General features: G+C 38.0%; 1 protein-coding gene across 1 annotated transcript; it reads right to left on the bottom strand.

The window, feature by feature from the left end:
- Nucleotides 1-351: 351 nt before the first annotated feature.
- Nucleotides 352-18,484, bottom strand: irf2b (interferon regulatory factor 2b). Its single transcript, XM_057850174.1, has 9 exons — nt 18,274-18,484; nt 9,985-10,079; nt 9,724-9,823; nt 7,452-7,628; nt 7,309-7,355; nt 6,792-6,900; nt 5,726-5,875; nt 4,136-4,173; nt 352-890 (listed from the first exon to the last, which is right to left on the bottom strand). The coding sequence occupies exons 2-9, from the start codon at nt 10,069-10,071 to the stop codon at nt 621-623; spliced, it is 978 nt and encodes a 325-aa protein (XP_057706157.1). The 5' UTR covers nt 10,072-10,079; nt 18,274-18,484; the 3' UTR covers nt 352-620.
- Between the last annotated feature and the right edge of the window lie 1,300 nt (nt 18,485-19,784).

The raw sequence follows: 19,784 nt of genomic DNA, 5'->3' as shown, positions 1-19,784 counted from the left end.
ATTTTTTTTTAATCATCAACATGTTAATATCAAATAAGTGCTATAAGGAATAATTTCTTTAAAATGGATCTCGAGCTCAAAGTGTGTGAAATGTTGCTGTAAAGGATGACATTAATGTTTCTACCACCAACAGTAGGTGAAACCTACGGAAGGAGTTGGTCATGTATTCGGTTACGTACAGTACGTCTATGGTTTGTCTGTATGTTTGCCTTCAAGACCACTCAAGAATGGATAAAGGGATTATTATCAAACTAGCAGAATATGTTTGTGATAATAAACAGAAGAGGGGATTAAATTTTGGAGAACTTACGTCAAAGCTCACAGATGTCTGCTCTTTGAGTGCTTTTCTAGTTTTTTTTTTGTTTGTTTGTTTTAATTATTCATTATAGGGAACTAGACTTTAGCTTTCAAACAGCTACATTGTTTGTTTGACAAATGAACAAACTCTTTTTTTGGGGTTTCTTACTGTAAATGTGGGCAGTGCATTTGCAGGCTACAAAAGAAGACAATTCAAACAAAGCATCTTTTACAAATACAAATGCAACAATGAAGCAATATGTTTGCCAAGAAATGGTCAAGTCAATGTCTGACTTAAATGAAACTAGGATCTTGTCTTGAGGTTAGGAGGAGGTGACATCTGAGGTTTTCATAATAACGCTGGCCCGCATTTCATGCGTGTGATTTGGTATTGAAGTGGCAAGAGAGTTCTGGCTGTAAGATGTTGTCCAGCTGTTGCTGTGATAGCTGATGAGAGGGGCAGGGTCTCGTGTGGTGGTTATTCTGCAGTAAGGTTTGCTTCCTCTAACAAAGGTGGCCATGCCAGGGAGGGAATAGGGGGACACCTTAAGCACTGACCTGCCATGATCCCGCCTCCAGGCTGGATTGACAACCTGTAAATCACAGTAAAGAAAGGCACACTCATGAAAACTAAGTCCCTGTAGAATTAAAGTGCTCTTAACCCTGTATCGTGCACTTGTGTATCCCATCAGTTTAAAATCAATTTAAAAGTGTTATTGAGGGCCATAACCAGAGTGTATTTCTGATTGTATTCATTTAAATAGAGAAGCACAATAATGATTGATAGTGAATATATATGGTGGAAAACACACACAAGGATGAAAAAGCAGTTTCTGCTCTTGCAACCCTCTTTGAAATAAACTGCTGTGTCCGTTTTACCCTCGAGACCCCCATTTACAGACAATGAGCAACCGCTTTAGTTTCAACTCAACCATAAAAAGAAGGTAAAAAATTCATATTTATTATTCAAAATGTCTATCATTTTTAGCTGAGAATCATTAATTGACGTCTAATGTTTAGTTTAAAAAATTACTTTAAAAAAATGATTCACTCGAATATTTTAAACTTTTTAACAAATTACGTCACAATGGAAAAAATAATGTCTGTAAATAGGTCGCTGATATCTATTTCTCAACTATCGCTTAATTGTATTTTTTTGTAACTGTCGCATTTTCCCTGATATTTCAGATGATAATCGATCCAAACACAGAAGAAAAAAAATAGGAGAAAAAAAAGCGTTTAAAAGGGTAAATATTTGAAAAAGAAAATCTCGACCACTCCTTGTTGTCTGTGACTTCCACGTCGCGACACTTGTTATATTACCGTGTTTCACCTATCAAGTCCCCACAAAGTTCGGCTGTGGCCATTCACAGCTGTGTCTTGACACTCTGTGATACATGCTACACAGAGTATTTGGATCAAAACAAGGTAAGTACACGATAATATCTCGTTAAAATCAGCGTGTCTTTAATGATGCTCGCTCATGCTCGCACCTAGAGTTATCGGAAAGCCACAAAAAGACATAAATTGCAGTTGAACACTAGCGCTAGAATTATGGACACAGCAGGCTAACTGACTAGCGTGCTATCCATTATCTTTTCGACCATTGTTGCCGTTTGGATTGCTTATTATTGGATGATATTGATGCATTATATATATTAGATGCTTAAATCATAAAGCCTAGGTCCTAGGCCTCGAGGCTAAATACAACAAAATAGATAGTGTTATTTACTCACATTTATATGTTCCCTTTATGCATATGGAGCCTTTTATTCTCAGGCAAGGAAGTCATGCATTCTTTAATCATAATTGAAAAAAATATTTTAAAAGCCCTCTGCAAAAATTAAAATATAATGGTATTGGAATGTATCCCCTAAAAGTCCCCTGGAGATGTTTTTTCCTTGCATGGAGTAAAATAAAGCCAAATAAAAAAAAATGCATGCAGTAAAGTTATCATTAACTATACAGCTAACTCCCCGTTTAGCCATGTTTATTTACAAAATAAAACACGGGGCTAAATTAAATCTAAATGTACTCATACACCAATTTCCTCTATTTTTGTATATCCACCCACGTCTTAGTGCATGCTTATTGATTATCAAAGACGTGAGCAGAGAAAGGGGGATCATCTTGAAGTGTTCGTTATTTATTATGTACCAGGATCGGTGTCCAAAACCTTTTTTAAATGAGAAACTTGAAAGAAAATTTCAAAAGTCTCAAAAACATCTATTTTTCACTCACTTGATTTAACTTACTTTTAAGGTGTCAAAAAAATGTATCCTGTTCAAAATTTTTCTTCCCCCAGAAAATGGCGGAAAACATTCAGGTGACTTGAAGTTCTGCTCTGAGACCCCCAATTTGGCCAAGCTCAAAACTGTCCTATATGCATGTGTGATACATCATTGGAAAGCTTAAAATCTCAATTTTCTGGGGGAATAAAACGTTTGAACAGGAGGGCATTTTAAAAAAAAATTTAAACAGCAAAACCCTATCTGGAGGTGAGAGCACGCGAGAGCAGAATTACCGTAAAGACGCCATGACTTTAACGAGATGTTATCGCGTACTTACCTCATTTCGATCCAAAAACTCCATGTAGCATGGATCACTGAGTGTCAAGACACAGCTGTGAATGGACACAGCTGGATTTTTGGGGGATTTTATGGGTGAAACATGGTAATAAAACAAGGGTCGCGATGCAGAAATCGCAGACATCAAGGAGAGGTCGAGATTTTCTTTTTCATATATTTACCCTTTTAAATGTTTTTTTTTTTTTTTTTAATTTCAATTTTACTTTGTTTGGACCCATTATTTATCATCTAACATATGGGAGAAAAGGCGACAGGAACAAAAAAATACAATTAAGCGATAGTTATGAGGTAGATATCCGTGACCTTTTTACAGAGACCATTTTTTTCATTGTGATGTAATTTGTTTAAAAGTTTCAAATATGTAGGTGAATAATTTTTTTTTTTTTTTTTTTTTTTTTTAACGAAATATTAGACATCAATTAATGATTCTAAGCTAAAAATGACAGACATTTTGAAAAATAAATATAATTAATTAGCTTCGTTTCATGGCTGGGTTGAAACAAAAGCGGTTACGCGACGTCTGTAAACAAGGGTTTTCAGGGTAAAACGGACACATTAAAAATAGTTCGGGTCTTAATGCGTGATGAATCTGCTATGGCAGCATATAGACATATTGTTATATCAATAACAACAGTTCTTTTGTCTTAAAATACAACAGTTTCTTTAAAAGAGAAGTGCACGAGCAGAAACTGCTTTTTCAGTCTTTTCTGTTTTCCGCCATATATAAATATATAATTACAATGAGTTAATGTACACTATAGCTTATCAATAATTGAATGCATCACTTCAAATGATGTTGAGTGATTTTTACCACCACTCTGTCATTGAGGACAATCTGTAAATAATGTCCCCAATAAATGGCTGGCAACTAGTTCAAGTAGTAGCCTGCTGCCTGAGTCAGATGAACCTGTGATCCTAATGAGGATAAGCTTATTGAAAATGGATGGATAGTTAATTATTACTAATTTATACACAAACTGTTTACACATTGATTAGCTGCAGATGAGGTGACAACCCAAACTTGTTTTTGTACATTCAAATTCCAAAATAATTCTTCAATATAAGTATGTTATAAATGTTTGAGTTGTTTCGGAAAATGTATAGGGCAATTTCATGTGTGTCCACATGACTCATTATGTCTTTCATTCAATGCTGGTATATTGAGCTATAAAGACTGTTAATGTTTGATAGCATGAGTTACAGGACAAGGGCATTGTGTGTTTGCATAAGTAGTAGAATAGCAGACTCGCCTGGCTGCTATCCTCAGTATCGCTGTCTGTGTCGCTACCTATAAAAAGAACAAAAAAACTGGATATTAGTGACAGTGACCAGAACAATAGGTGTACATACTGTATGAAATTAATTCAACACCTGTCTGATTATCAACATTAAATATTCAACAAATCAGGAGGGAGTGATAGACTCAACTCTTTCTGGATGACTGCCTAAAGGGGCAAAACGACAGTTGCAACCACAGCTTCAGGTGCCAATGAGATTTAGTAAATTCAGAAATTGAGTCTTGAAATAACATTGCATGTTGAGCTTCAAGAGAGTGCAGAGTCAATGGAGTCCGAGTTATATTTTAATTTCACACTTGGCTTATTACTGAAAACAGAGAACACTAATGTGCTGTTAGCATTTATGGTGTTTTACACAAGTATAAGCACTCTGCTCCCCGCTTCCGATAAGATAAGACAAGTGCCATGCAGAATCTGCTGACACCAAGACAGAATTATGTAACTTTGTGAAATAACGTACAGCAACACATGTAGCCCTGGACAATTTAGTACATTTTTATTTTGCCTCATACAATGACACCTCAACATACGAACGCATCAACATATGATCCTTTCGATACCCGACGTAAAATTTGACTCGTCATATGACGACATGATCCAAATATGACGATTTACAAAAGTGTCGGAATTTTTTTTTTTTTCCTGCAATACGGCAGCACAGCGGAGTTTCTTGTGAGATAAATCAACATGGTTCCCAAGAAGGTTAGTGCAGTTGGTGAAAAAGGAAAAGGATGACACTTACGACTGAAATTAAGATGGAAATTATAGAAAAATATGCGTGTGGTGTGCATGTCAGTGAACTGGCTCGACAATACGGCCGGAATATGTCTTCGATCTAGATGGTCCTCCTCCTCTACCTTCACCCGTCTCCTCTGACCCCCCATTCGCCAGTCTTTATAAGTTAAGGTGACAATTATTATTATTGTAACATTGGCAAGGAAATCGCCGGCTTCGTCAGGTTTTTAATCATTTATTTCAGAACTTGTGCAACACAACACAGCTACCATCCACCATAGCCGACGCCAACAACAACAGAACGTAAAAAAAAAAAGTAAAAACTTTCCACTTCTGCACCTCTTTCACTCTTTCCTCAGTCACAGCTGTTCAGGAACATCATGCAAAACACAACCGCCGCATTAGAACCTAATTTGTAACATTATTATTCCGATTTGTATTTATAATTTATTTGTTTTGCTATGTGCAATTGCTATTTGTAATTGTACCTGCAGTATTTATGAAGGATTTAGTGTAGGTTTTTGGCCTGTGGAATGAATTAATCAAATTATAATGTATTCCTATGGGAAAATCCCGCTCGACATACAACCATTTCATCTTACAAAACAGGTCCTGGAACGAATTAAATTCGTATGAAGAGGTACCACTGTATTACATCAAGAGTTTCTCCCACTGCTTTACAAGTCTTGCAACCTTTCTCTTCTTTTTTCGGTCCATCACTACATGCCTTTACATGAAACCGGTTTGTGACGAACAAAAATTTTGAGGATTGCGATGAAATGTAATGCACTTGTGTGTTGTTTTTACCACTATACGAAGATATAGGAGAGATTTGCAGAGGGTACAAATGGGATGAGCTAACGGTCTCCTCTTCATTCTCTGTTTTCACTTCGATTGTTTGACAGACAAACGGTAGCAGCTCGGTTGCTACCACATGGTCTTCTTCACCAGGAGTAGCTGCACATGGAAATAGAAGATGTCAGTGTTTCGGCTGTTACCTCAGAATTTTCCTGTTTTAATGAACTTGTGTATTTTGTAAAAGAACAAACAGGGTAACAATAGTGACATGGCAGTGGCAATTTAATTTTGTATTTGCTTTGGCGATATTTTAAGCGGAAACTTATGAAAAATTTCTTATTAAAACATTTATAGGGCACTCATTTAACTCATTGTCTGGCATTGACTGTGCCTAGACCTCCAATCCATTTTGACATCGATCATTCGCTGTCAGCCCTCCCAATCAAAATGGATTGAATTTCTAACGCCGTCAATGGGAATGGAAGATAAGCATCCACAACCAGTCCAATAATTGGACTTCTATCATTGTCCATGGCAGGCCATGAGTTAAATACTAGATACAGGTCTTTATGGGGTTAAATTAAGCTAAATTACCAAAAATAATCCCTTGCACTATAAGTGTTTAACTGCTACAGTACACAATGAAAAAAAGCTGCTAAAACCGTTTGCCCAACAAATGTTATGGCAGTTGCATTCATTTTAAATTTATTATTGCATTTTCTGTATAATGGCATGAACTTATTTTGTTAACAAGTTATCGCGAAATTCATTTTCTGAGTTCTGTGACCTTTGATTTCAATACTCTAAAATATACTAATCACTTCTTCAGTTTCATATAACAGACATACCCTAATCCCCTTTATTCGTTCTTGAGGTATTTTGAACAGAAACATATAGACAGATAGAAATCCATGCCTGAAAACATAAGACTCTGTGTTTTGTTGGCCGAGGTAATTAAAAATTTGCAATCATAGCCAACCCTGACAAATACATTGCACACATTTGATGTATTTAAAAAGTGATACGTCTGTACAAAAAGACAACTTAGCACAAGCCTAAAGCACTGTTATGGCACCTTTGGTCGTATGAGGCATCTCTACTTCATCTTGAGATTCCTGTTTGATGTTTTCCAAATGAACAGGACGAATGAGAAGAGGTGTCCTCTCAAAAGACGGACATGCTACCTGAGAGAGAGGAGTTGGAAAGAGGAGAGTGGGTGAAGGTAAAGACAAGGGGGTTATTATTTCGGGAGCTTCTGTCACGCAAAAAAAAAAAAAATATATATATATATATATATATATATATATATATATATATATATATATATATATATATATGGCCAAAAATAGAAAATCTCCAAGGCAAATTATATGAAAATTTGAAACTTTGACTTTGCCTGAACTTCCTCAACAGTGCTGCTATTTTTGGTTTGCAAAAATAGTGAATGGTGATTTTCTGGATGTAACAAAGTGGATTTGTCAAAGAGAGGGCTATTACACTATATCCTCCTTGTGTAAAACAAATGAATAAATAAATAATACACGGCAAACTGTACAATTCTGTGAGTGGCATGTTTGTGCTCATGTACGTACCTCTTCATTTCCTGTGGCTTTACTCTCTTTGTCAATCCTTTTCTTTCCTAAATGAGAAAGACAGATAGATTTTGCTGAATTATGATGCGAGTTGTCCACTTAGGTGTCCTACTGTCTGTTAGCACAGTACCAGCAACACTTACCTTTCTTTAGACCTCTCTCTGACAACGACAGCATTTTGTAGACCCTGAATGCATTTGTTCCTTTTTTGTTGCTTTTATCCTTCACCTCCTCAATATCAGGCAGGCTGTTCATTGCACAGCGGAAATTTGCCTTCCATGTCTTTGGATCTGGGCAGTCTTTACCTGGCTGATACTTCCCTATACATTTGTGAAACATATTGTAACAATTAGTGCTGCAATGATTAATCGATACACTCGAGTAATCGATTAGAAAAAAAGATTCTAATTAAATTTTGCTGCTTCGAGTATTTGATTAATTAAAGTGGCGTTGTAATGGTTTATTTTGACAGTGTTTGCATTTAGTTTTATTCATTTGGGTGGATACACTGCCCTCTTGTCTGCCTCATTTCACATGGGTGAATCCAGCTGCTCCCTGTTAAAGCAACATAAGCTTTTGTTTGAGTTAATTTTTTTTTATACATTCGTAATTTGGTTTATAGGTATATTCAGCTGTTTTTTGTGGGAATATGTGTCTGAACGATTTGTTAAGAGCATTGCACAAAAAATGTGAGCATTTTATAGCATTTAAGCTAGCGGACTTTTGCTATGTAAGTTAGCCAATTGTTCTTTTGTTTGTACATAGATCCTCATTTATATAACTTTTTATACTGTTTGAGGCTGAGCTCAGGTATTTCAAATTTGTATGTTCCTTATCCGATTATTCGAACTAACTAGTTCATCGATTAATCGACTACTAAAATAATTGACAGCTGCAGCCCTAGCAACAATAATAGTCCCCTTTAGGCCTGTCGCGATAACAAATTTTAGTGTGCGATAATTATTTTCATAAATTATTGCGATATGCGATATTATTGCGCCTCCCCCAATTTTTAACCAATTTACAATAACACATTGAGAATACAGTATATTTTAATAGATCAAGTACACCCATTTAAACGTGATATTTACTCTTAAATTCAAAAATACTTTTTAAGAAATCACAACTAAAAACAATAGACCATGCCTCTCAAGTAAAAATCAACAATATTGATACCGCACTGAAACACAAAATAAATAAAATGTGTTTAAAAAAATAATAAAAATTGCACTTAATAACTTAAGCATTTAGGCAAATGAAAACTTATCCCGTCATAGCTTCTGCAATGGTGTGCCATAGGGATGCAACGATACAGTTAAGTCATGGTTCGGTACGATTTTTGATAAGGGGGACATAATTTTCGATCCGATTCAATACATTTAATGCTCCGTAAAAAAAATAACAATTTTTTGTTTCGTTTTTTTTTTTTTTTTTGCTAACGAGCAAAAATTAAATTGCCATCATATAAACATGCATTTTAGTGCATAATATTTATGTGCTTACTTCTTACTGATCTGAAAAAATTTTGTATAAAAGTGCTGGGAACAATCTTTACTGTTTGTAAAGTGAGGCAGGGCACACTGTTGATTGCTACAGCTCTCTTAGCAGCTAGGTTTACTACATGAGCAAGACATCCTATTTGTGGTCCGAATCCATCTGTGTCACGTACTGAATTAACAATATTTGAAACACTTTCTATAGTCACTGGTATGGATTGATTTGGCCTTCTTAACTTCCATTCAGTCATGACAGTTTAGAATTCATCGATGTAGTATATGAACTACGTGTCCCATAATCACTCTGGGCTCATGTAGCAAATGGCATGGGACGTAGCACATCTCGTTTGCCATTTCATGATATCTAGTGTGCGCGCGCATTAAAAAAGTTAGCAAGCGCCGCTGAAGTCACGTCTGCTCATTACTACACAACACCAGCATATGGCAATCGACTTTCATAAACAGGACGAGTTTGAAGCAGCTGTTCGTTTTCAAAGCGAGGTTGTTCGTAGTAGCCAAGTCGGTAACAATGTTTTGGCGGACTTTGTTGTAAATATCCGGCATTGTGCCAAAAAATAGCCGCCCCGCGTGAAATGTCACTCCTGACGGGTGCTCCCACACGTCAATAACACCGGCACGCCATAGATGGTCCACAGTCACTCCGGAGGGCTGACGCGGCCGGTGTACGTTGTACAATAGGATTTAATGGGAACGAATGGCTCCGGCGCTAGTTTTTGTCGGACCTGGAACGAAGATGCATTTTGCGCAGTTGGTAACGAGGAATCCGAACTTTTAACAGCACGCCTGCCGCACGCGCGCACGCACATGCACGCGATGCAATAAATTAATTAATTAAATTAATCAAACTTGTATTTAGTTTGATACCAGATTTACTTTTTAACAAAAATCATGTGTTTACCAGTATGTATAGCCCATCTCATGAAGAGAGGAGCATCTTTCTTTAAATCCCAGCCATGCCGAGCAGCATGCATCCAAGGAATCTGGAAGATTCTTTTTTCCTAGAGAAAAACGTTAAAAAGGGGCCATCAATAATCGTTTGTGCTTTAGGACATTTACCCAAAGTAGGACATACAATAACCATTCGCCAGTTCAATACTTTCAGTCAGCCTTTTTTTCTTCTTCATTCTCATAGACGATTTGTGTCAGTGAAAGTACTTACTTTGTTAACCCATTTGAGGCCTGGTATCTGGCAGGAGTTGATCTGTTCTTCCAACCACGGCCGCATTCTCATTCTGTCTACAGGCATTGTGGTATCTGAACACAGATGTACAAATACAGTTTTGCATCTATTGTAGGTATAGTTGGAACAACTCCTTGCAGAATGCGGTTGACAAAATAAGTGTTCAAATGTTTATTTCAATTTTCATAAAGGAGACAGCTTGAGCTTAATCTGCTTTCTATGGTGCTCTTCAACACTCTGGTTAAGTATTGTATTCACACCTAAGGACAATGTATGACCTTTTCCTTTAACCCAGTCATTCTGAATAGTGGGGCGCGCCCCTCCAGGTAGACGCAAAGCGCAATGCCGGGGAACATACATTTTTTGCCGTGCTAGAATGTGGCTGGGTGGTAGTGGCGCTCTCATTTTCAGAGTGTGCACAGTATTTTTGAACCAAACAAGAGCACACAGCAAAGAGCAGGAGATATGAAATGCAGTGAATGAACAAACACTTCAGCGACGCCATGAAAAAATATTTGACAGGGATGTCGGCAATGTCTCCTAAAAGCTAAGACGAGGAAATATGACAGTGTATGTAGCGTTTGGATTTATTTTTAACACCATGAGAGACAAGGAAAGACTGGTATGTTTACTGTGTTTAAAAATGTTGGCGGTGGACAACATGAAGCCCAATCAATTAAGACAGAAAGACATTAAAAACTGTCCCTCTGTCCAATGGCAGTGTTGTTTTTGTTTCATTAATTTATGTTTTTTTGGTCAAATTATTAGGCATATTGTGCTCAGTTAATGTTGCTAATCAAATCGAATTTAATATTATTTATTGATCTTACTAAATTTTATTTTTCAGTATCAAATGGTCAAAAAAAACTTTTTTTTTTTTACTAAGGAAAATTGATGCGCAATGTCTTTTCTGTTAAAAACAAAAACAATGTTCATGAAGTTATACTTTATTGTAAGCTGATCTCTATTACTTTGTTTCTTTAATGTTAACAATGAAACAATGTTATGCAGAAGTGTACTTATAAATTTTTATAGAGAAATTATACTATTTACAGTAGTGGCAGATACCTTGGGGGGGGGGCCTGAAACGGTTACTTTTCCTGGGGGCGTAACAGAAAATAGCATAGCTTTACCCTAAATTACATTTTTTCGTTTTTTTTTTTTAAGGTTAGATATGATTATATCTGTGTTTGGCTGTCATAAGGGGGAAAAAAATTGAAAATAGAGCAAATGCAAGCGGCACGGTGGCCGAGTGGTTAGCACATCCACCTCACCTCAAAGTTTTGAGATCAAGGGTTCAATCCCGGGCTCTGGCCTCCTTCCTGTGTGGAGTTTGCATGTTCTCCCCGTGCCTGCATGGCTTTTCTCCGGGGACTCCCACATCCCAAAAACATGTGTGGTAGGCTGATTGAATACTCTAAATTGTCCATTCCAATTGGTATGAGTGTGTGCATGAATGGTTGTTTGTCCCATTGTGCCCTGTGATTGGCTGGCAAACCAATTCAGGCTATACCCTGCCTACTGTCTGTAGTAAGCTGGGATAGGCTCCAGCACCTCCGCGACCCTCGTGAGGGTAGGCGGCTTGGAAAACGTATGTATGTATAAAATGTAGTTGCTACTTCTTTTGCGGCGAGTTTGTTTTGTTACCATTTTACTGAATCAAGTCTGAACATGCACAAACAGAGAATGGAATAGTCCACTGACGAAAAGGGAGGGGCAATCAAACTGATGTATTTTAAAGCCTGTTAATGATGACTTAATAATTGCTTTAAATTTAAACTTACTTTGTTATATTTTTTTCTGCCATAGATACAATTGCCTTTATTGACCAAACATTAAGTCTGCCTTTTTTATGCAGACAGAGTACTTTTATCTGTTGTTTTTATGCGATCAGCGAAGCTAAACAGTCATTCATTCATCTTCCATGCTGCTTATCCTTTTACGGGTGGTAGCGCATATCCCAGCTAACTATTGGTAGTAGGCAGTAGAGCCTAGTTCGGGCCTAAAAAAAATCCAGCCCGACCCAGCACAGCCCGCGTGTATTAAAGCCCGAGCCGGCCCAAGCAATTAACTTAACTTGCAGGCCCGTGGCCCGAAAAAACCCGAAATTTTATTTTTTATTTGTATGCTCATGCCCGAAAACCCCCCGAAATTTTAGGTTTTATTTGTAGGCTTGAGCACGAAAACCCCCCGAAAATGTACGTTTCATTTGTAGGGCCGACCCCGTTTTATTTGTGAGGACTCAGGACGAGGAGGAAATGCGGGGATGCAATGCATGGTTGCGTTTTGTGTGATCACATTTGTGACGATGCCTATGTGCATAATGATTACAAATTAAAACCTGTCTTTTGTAACAAATTCTCCCAGTTAAACAAGACTGTAAGATGCATATTCAATAAACATTTATATCGTTTATATTTGTGTGTCTGTTCTATCAGATGGATAGTTAATACGTCATTTCCTTGGCCAAATGCAGCAACAGACTTTTATTTTAATTTCTTCAAGTTGGCAGTTTTCTTAATTTTTAAATAGTCTACATAATTTAATGATCATTATAAATGCACGTACACAACGAAATAACGTTGGAAAGGTTTGTTAAATATATTTCTGTTTGGGATATTGTGCTCACATGGACGCGCCTCTCTGACAAGGAGAGGAACACCAGCATATACAAAAATAAACTAAAAAACTTTTAAATAACATTATTTTAATGACTCGCATCAGAACACACAAAAGAAAAAGGCATTTTAAGGAACACCATGCACGAAGTCCACGATGTCCTGCTTAGCACTAAGAGGTGCAGCCCTTGAAACAAGTGATAATAACGATGTTTGACTAATATCGTCTTTTAGGCCAGTACAGTTTTTAAAATGCCTGCTCAGCGTCAAGCTGCCAGTCTTTTTGCTCTCGTACGAGAGCAAAGCACCACATTTGTGGCATTCGGCAAGGCCGACACAGTTTTCTTTTGCATCTTCCACAATCAATTTAAATCCTTTCCACACACCACTCGTGGATTCTTGCCTTTTCAATCCCCCAGTCTTTAGTTTGCTTTTCGCCTCTTGGTGCTCTATATCGAAATTCGAAAAGGAAATACCAGGATGCAGAGTTGCAGATTCGCGGAGAGCGCTAGAGTGCGAGGGGAAGCTTAAAAGGAGGGCAGGGCCACGGCGTTCATGTGCGCAAACAATGCACTGGCTCTGCTGCGGCTCATGTTTGGGATTACCAAAGTGCCTTCTCTCTGTTTTATTCAATTTATTTATTTTATAACAAGTATTCCTTAGTTTTACATCCATACATCGTTTTAGTAAACAAATATACTGAATATTTATTTTACAAAAGTTAGCAAGAGAGAAGTCCGGCCAGACCCGACCCGACCTGAACGTAAATTATTGACATTTTGGGCCCGAAATTCGGTCGGGTCGGGTTCGGGCTCAAAACCTAAGCTCTAGTAGGCAGGGTACACCCTGAATTGGTTGCCAGTCAATCGCAGGCCAAAACGAGACAAACAACCATTCAAGCACACACTCATACAGTGGGGCAAATAGGTATTTTGTCAACCACCAATTCTGCAAGTTCTCCTACTTAAAAAGATTAGATGGGCCTGTAATTGTCAACAAGGGTAAACCTCAACCATGAGAGACAGAATGTGAAAAAAAAAAACAACTGAAAATCACATTGTTTGATTTCTAAAGAATTTATTTCCAAATTAGAGTGTAATATAAGTATTTGGTCACCTACAAACAAGTGCGATTTCTGGATGTCAAAGAGGTCCAACGAGGTCTAACGAGGCTCCACTCGTTACCTGTATTAATGGCACCTGTTTTAACTCATTATCGGTATAAAAGACACCTGTCCACAACCTCAGTCAGTTACACTCCAAACTCCACTATGGCCAAGACCAAAGAGCTGTCGAAGGACACCTGAGACAAAATTGTAGACCTGCACCAGGCTGAGAAGACTGAATCTGCAATAGGTAAAACGCTTGGTGTAAAGAAATCAACTGTGGGAGCAATTTTTAGAAAATGGAAGACATACAAGACCACTGATAATCTCCCTCGATCTGGGGCTCCATGCAGGATCTCACCCCGTGGCGTCAAAATGAGAACAAGAACGGTGTGCAAAAATCCCAGAACCACACGGGGGGGCCTAGTGAATGACCTACAGAGAGCTGGAACCACAGTAACAAAGGCTACTATCAGTGACACAATGCACCGCCAGGGACTCAACTCCTGCGCTGCCAGACGTGTCCCGCTGCTGAAGAAAGTACACATCCAGGCCCGTCTGCAGTTCGCTAGAGAGCATTTGGATGATCCAGAAGCGGACTGGGAGAATGTGTTATGGTCAGATGAAACCAAAATAGAACTTTTTGGTAGAAACACAGGTTCTCGTGTTTGGAGGAGAAAGAATACTGAATTGCATCCGAAGAACAACATACCCACTGTGAAGCATGGGGGTGGAAAGAATGGAAAGGATGAATGGGGCCATGTATCGAGCGATTTTGAGTGAAAATCTCCTTCCAGCAGCAAGGGCATTGACGATGAGACATGGCTGGGTCTTTCAGCATGACAATGATTACAAACACACAGCCAGGGCAACAAAGGAGTGGCTTCGTAAGAAGCATTTCAAGGTCCTGGAGTGGCCTAGCCAGTCTCCAGATCTCAACCCCATAGAAAATCTGTGGAGGGAGTTGAAAGTCCGTGTTGCCCAACGACAGCCCCAAAACATCACTGCTCTAGAGGAGATCTGCATGGAGGCATGGGCCAAAATACCAGCAACAGTGTGTGAAAAGCTTGTGAAGAGTTACAGAAAACGTTTGGCCTCCGTTATTGCCAAAAAAGGGTACATAACAAAGTATTGAGATGAACTATTGCTATTGACCAAATAATTATTTTCCACCATGATTTGCAAATAAATTCTTTAAAAATCAAACAATGTCAATTTTTTTCCACATTCTGTCTCTCATGGTTGAGGTTTACCCATGTTGACAATTACAGGCCTCTCTAATATTTTCAACTGGCAGAACTTGCACAATTAGTGGGTGACTAAATATTTATTTGCCCCACTGTACCTACGGACAATTTGGAGCATTCAATCAGCTTGGGATGCAAGTGGAAACAGCGTACCCAGAAAAACACACGCAGGCACGGGGTAAACACGCAAACTCCATACAGAAAGGCCGGAGCTCCAAACTGAACGCTTGATCCCAGAACTGTAAGGGGGACGTGCTAACCATTCATCCAGGGTGCCGCTCAAAACTAAACTTGTAATACGCAAATATTCAATACATATATGCAAGTACATAAATATGTATTTATGTATTTTAAAAGTGTCTGAGAAAACATTGTATGCTACTAAAGAACTCCACCAAATTCACCTCTGTATCCACTAATGTTGTGCTCTAATGCCACTGTGGGACCAATAATGCTTGTCTCATCTTATATTGGCAACAGAAATAGTGCCTCCACTTATTTAGGTGGGGTGAGGCTGTTCAATGCCAAACGTTAGTCACACCCATGTATTGAAACATGAAATGTGTCAATCTAGCAATTTTAAGTAGGATTTTTTTTTTCTTTTATAAAATATGAACATGAATATAAAGCACAGAACAATGGGGTGAAAGATACAACAGGAAATGGTTCAATTGTTGATCCTATAACTGACCCTCTTTGACCCAGGCCTTCTGTTAAAATAAAAAATAAATCGGGTGAAAGATACAACAGGAAATGGTTCAATTGTTGATCCTATAACTGACCCTCTTTGACCCAGGCCTTCTGTTAGAATAAAAAATAAATCTAAAGAAAGAATGGAGTTTAACCTGATATAAACTACATTCAATTTAAACAGAGCGCTATCAATGTGCAAGTGATCTGATCACAGTCCGCCAGGCAGGCCAGATAAGCCAGTGGCACACCCCATGCACAGCACAGCATGCCAGCAAGACAAGAAAGACATAAACAGGTCAAACAGGGTGAAATCCCGTCATACCGTACATGTATTAACTTTTTAGCTGCCATTGACGGCGACAAACGTCCAATCATTCGCTCCGAGCCTCTCCTAGTTCAAATGGATTGGATGTCTATTGCCGTCAATAGCACTCATTTAAATGTCTTTTAGAAGCCATTAAAATACAAGACTAACATTTCAATCATAGTTTAACCATTAACGCAGGCTCACACTTATTTCAACCATTGCGAGTTGACAGATTGCGCAATATGTGACATTTACAGTTCAAATAACTGCACCATGCACTAACACAGAAGTTTCAGAACGTTAGCGTGACAAATGCTAATTTCACTTCACTTTCTCAGGAAATGGTGTTACAGTACGTAATACGTGTAAATGATCTGTGCATTTTTATTTTTGTGCCTCATAAAAGAATGTAGTACAACAATGTATTGGGCTGAGGAATTTTCAAATAGAGACAGAAAATCAAAAAACATTTTTAGATCAGCCCTGTAATGTTTAATCGCTCATATGCATATGGCGGAAAACACCCCGGTGACTTAAAGTTCCGCTCTGAGACCCCCAATTTGGCCAAATTTCAAACACGTCCAATAGGAAAAGTGGCATGAAAATGAATGAATGAATGCTTGTGTGATACATCATTGGAAAGCTTAAAATCTTAATTTTCTGTGGGATGAAAGTTTTTGAACAGGACGGCATTTAAAAAAAAAAAAAACAACGAAACCCTAACTAACGGTGAGAGCATGAGAGAGCAGAATTAAAGACGCCATGATTTCAACAAGATATTATCGCGTCCTTACCTCGTTTCGATCCAAAAACTCCATATAGCATGCACATATTACCGAGTGTCAAGACACAGCTGTGAATGGCCACAGCCGAATTTTTTGGGGATTTTATGGGTGAAACACGGTAATATAACAAGGGGCGCAATGCAGAAATCGCAGACTTCAAAAAGTGGTTGAGATTTTCTTTTTCATATAGTTACCCTTTAAAACTTTTTGTTTCTTTCTTTTTTTTCTTCGTTTGAATCGATTATTATCTAAAATATTGGGGAAAATGCAACAGTAACAAAAAAATACAATTAGGCGATACTTATGAGGTAGTTATCCATGACTTATTTACAGACACTAATTTTTTTCATTGTGAAGCAATTTGTTTAAAAGTTTAAAATCAGCAAGTGAATAATTTTTTAAAGTTGTTTTTTTTTCTTTAAATGAAATATTAAACATTCATTAATGATTCTAAGCTAAAAATGACAGATATTTCGAATAATGAATATATTTACTTATTTATTTAATACCTTCTTTTTATGGCTGGGTTGAAACGAGCCGTTGCGCGACGTCTGTAAACGGGGGTTTCCAGGGTAAAACAGACAAATTATAAATAGTTCGGGGGCTTATTGCTCCATGAATCTGCTATGGCAGCATATAGACATAATGTTCTATCAAACACAACAGTTCTTTTGGCTTAAAATACAGCAGTTTAATTTAAAGTGGGATGCAAGAGCAGAAACTGCTTTTTCAGCCTTGTCTGTGTTTTCCGCCATATGCAGATGTAAACCGACTAGTTTGGCAGTTTTTTTCTATATAGTCCCTGTTTTCCCAGAAGCTTATTACACTCTGGGTTAGGTAAAATTCAAAGCTTTTCACAGTAAATTACGCATACTGTACACTAAAATTAATAATTTCAAGCACCCACATGGTTTTATACGTTGGTAAATGCATTGAATAAAAAACAAAACAAAACCCTACCATAAAAAAAAAATACAGTCCCTTAAAAAGAGTCTAATGTTAATGTTTTCCCAGAAGCTTATTACACTACAGGTTAGGTAAAATTCAAAACCATTCACAATAAAGAAAATTACGTATACTGTACACTAAAATTAATGTTTCAATCACCCGCTTGGTTTATACATTGGTAGTTGCATCGAGTAAAAAAAAAAAAAAAAACTACCATAAAAACATACATAAAATAGAAGTCGTTTTATTTTTATATCGTAAAAAGAATCGGAGGATGTTTCTGGCGGAGGCCAAATTGCCCAGGCTTATAATGTAGTTTATGACAAGAACTGCATGACCACTCAAACGCTAGCACTTTTCTGCTCATCGCTAAACTGAGCATAATAAAAACACATGCAGAGCCAAAAGTGAAAATAAAAGGCATTCCATGTAAACAACAGCGAGGCATAAAGGAGTAAGTACTTTCGCTTACCAGGCGAGCAGCGAGCGATACGTCAAAGTCACTCCGCTACAAGTTTGACAGTAAATGCAAGGCAGCACGACAATATGCGGAAATTGGTTTTACCTTTTTACTTTGGGCAGCTTATAACAGCAGACAGAATAACTCACGCCGCTTGCTGTGGGTAATTTGAAAACTGTTTGAGGGCTTTATCCGAAAAAGGAAAGTGAGAGCGTTGTTCGGTTGTTTCTGGTCCAGAGCGAAAGCAAAACAAGGTTGACTCGGGTCATGCGGCCTCAAGTTGGAAATCCCCCTCCTATTTCGCTTCTCGTCTGTTTCCAGCCTCAGCGCGGAAGTATGTGCGCCCCCCAAAACCATTATAAAGAAGATGACTCACTCTGCTCCTTTTTGCTTTGTCACGCGAAGCGATTTTCTAGTGATAACTCGTTTTCAAAGCAAAGCGATAGGGAATTTTCCATCACATCGCACAAAAACAAGCACACGCAAACGAGACTCTATTTACAAATATGGGACAATTACGTCCGCTCAAGTATAATGTCAAAAGCGGTAAATGAGTTTGGAAATAAAAAAAACTGCCAAATGCAGCATCTTATATGCATAGACGATCTTTGCGTTCGATTTCATTTTCACTTCCTCTGCTGTAGTGTGCAGCCCCCCTCTACTTTCAGAGCAAATATGTTGCAGGAAACGAAAGCAAAGTGCATTACTGACATACGGGTCACATCTGTTATAATAGATATAAATGGAATTGAAATTGTATACCATTTCCATTTCATTGCACAAATTCTCAGGAACTGCAAATCCATCTCATTGCACCAATTCTTAGGAAGTGAATATTCATATCAAAGTTGCATCTGTAATTTAAATTAGACCCCGTGTTTAACTATGGCAGCAAAGGAAATCACCCTCAATATGCTATAAATGTCAAAATAAAAGGAGGTATTGTATAGAGGAGACATGTTCAAAGTCCGGCCCGGGGGCCAAATGAGGCCCTAGGTCAAATTTCATCCGGCCCCCAGCTCTCTGAAGGTCATTCACTAGGTGTGGTTCTGGGATTTTTGCTCCCTGTTCTTGTTATCATTTTGGCGCCACGGGGTGAGGAGGGAGTTGAAAGTCCGTGTTGCCCAATGACAGTCCCAAAACATCACTGCTCTAGAGAAGATCTGCATGAAGGAATGGGCCAAAATACCAGCAACAGTGTGTGAAAAGCTTGTGAAGAGTTACAGAGGCGTTTGGCCTCAATTATTGCCAACAAAGGGTACATAACAAAGTATTGAAATGAACTTTTGGAATTGACCAAATACTTATTTTCCACCATGATTTGCAAATAAATTCTTTAAACATCAAACAATGTGATTTTCTTTTTTTTTTTTCCCCACATTGTCTCTCATGGTTGATGTTTACCCATGTTGACAATTACAGGCCTCTTTAATATTTTAAAGTGGGAGAACTTGCACAATTAGTGGTTGACTAAATACTTATTTGCCCCACTGTATATAGGCAGTTATGGATATGCTGTGCTAAACAAAAGCATTTTTAGTCTTGATTTAAAGGAGCTAACAGTTTGAACATACTTCGGACCTTCAGGTAACTTGTTCCAGAGGTAAGGAGCACAA

This window comes from Corythoichthys intestinalis, chromosome 11 (assembly GCF_030265065.1).
Source record: "Corythoichthys intestinalis isolate RoL2023-P3 chromosome 11, ASM3026506v1, whole genome shotgun sequence".
In the NCBI taxonomy this organism is placed as follows: Eukaryota; Metazoa; Chordata; class Actinopteri; order Syngnathiformes; family Syngnathidae; genus Corythoichthys; species Corythoichthys intestinalis.
Note: the sequence above shows the minus strand (reverse complement) of the source record. Positions and strands in the feature narration are given on the sequence as shown.

Bases quoted from the DNA above. Each gene is read 5' to 3' on its own strand.
- irf2b (XM_057850174.1), bottom strand. From the start codon at position 10,071: ATGCCTGTAGACAGAATGAGAATGCGGCCGTGGTTGGAAGAACAGATC. The intron at 7,356-7,451 runs GTAAGTGTTGCT...TTTCTCATTTAG, and splicing joins AGAGAGAGGTCTAAAGAAAG to GAAAGAAAAGGATTGACAAA. The intron at 6,901-7,308 runs GTACGTACATGA...CCTCTCTCTCAG, and splicing joins AAGCCACAGGAAATGAAGAG to GTAGCATGTCCGTCTTTTGA.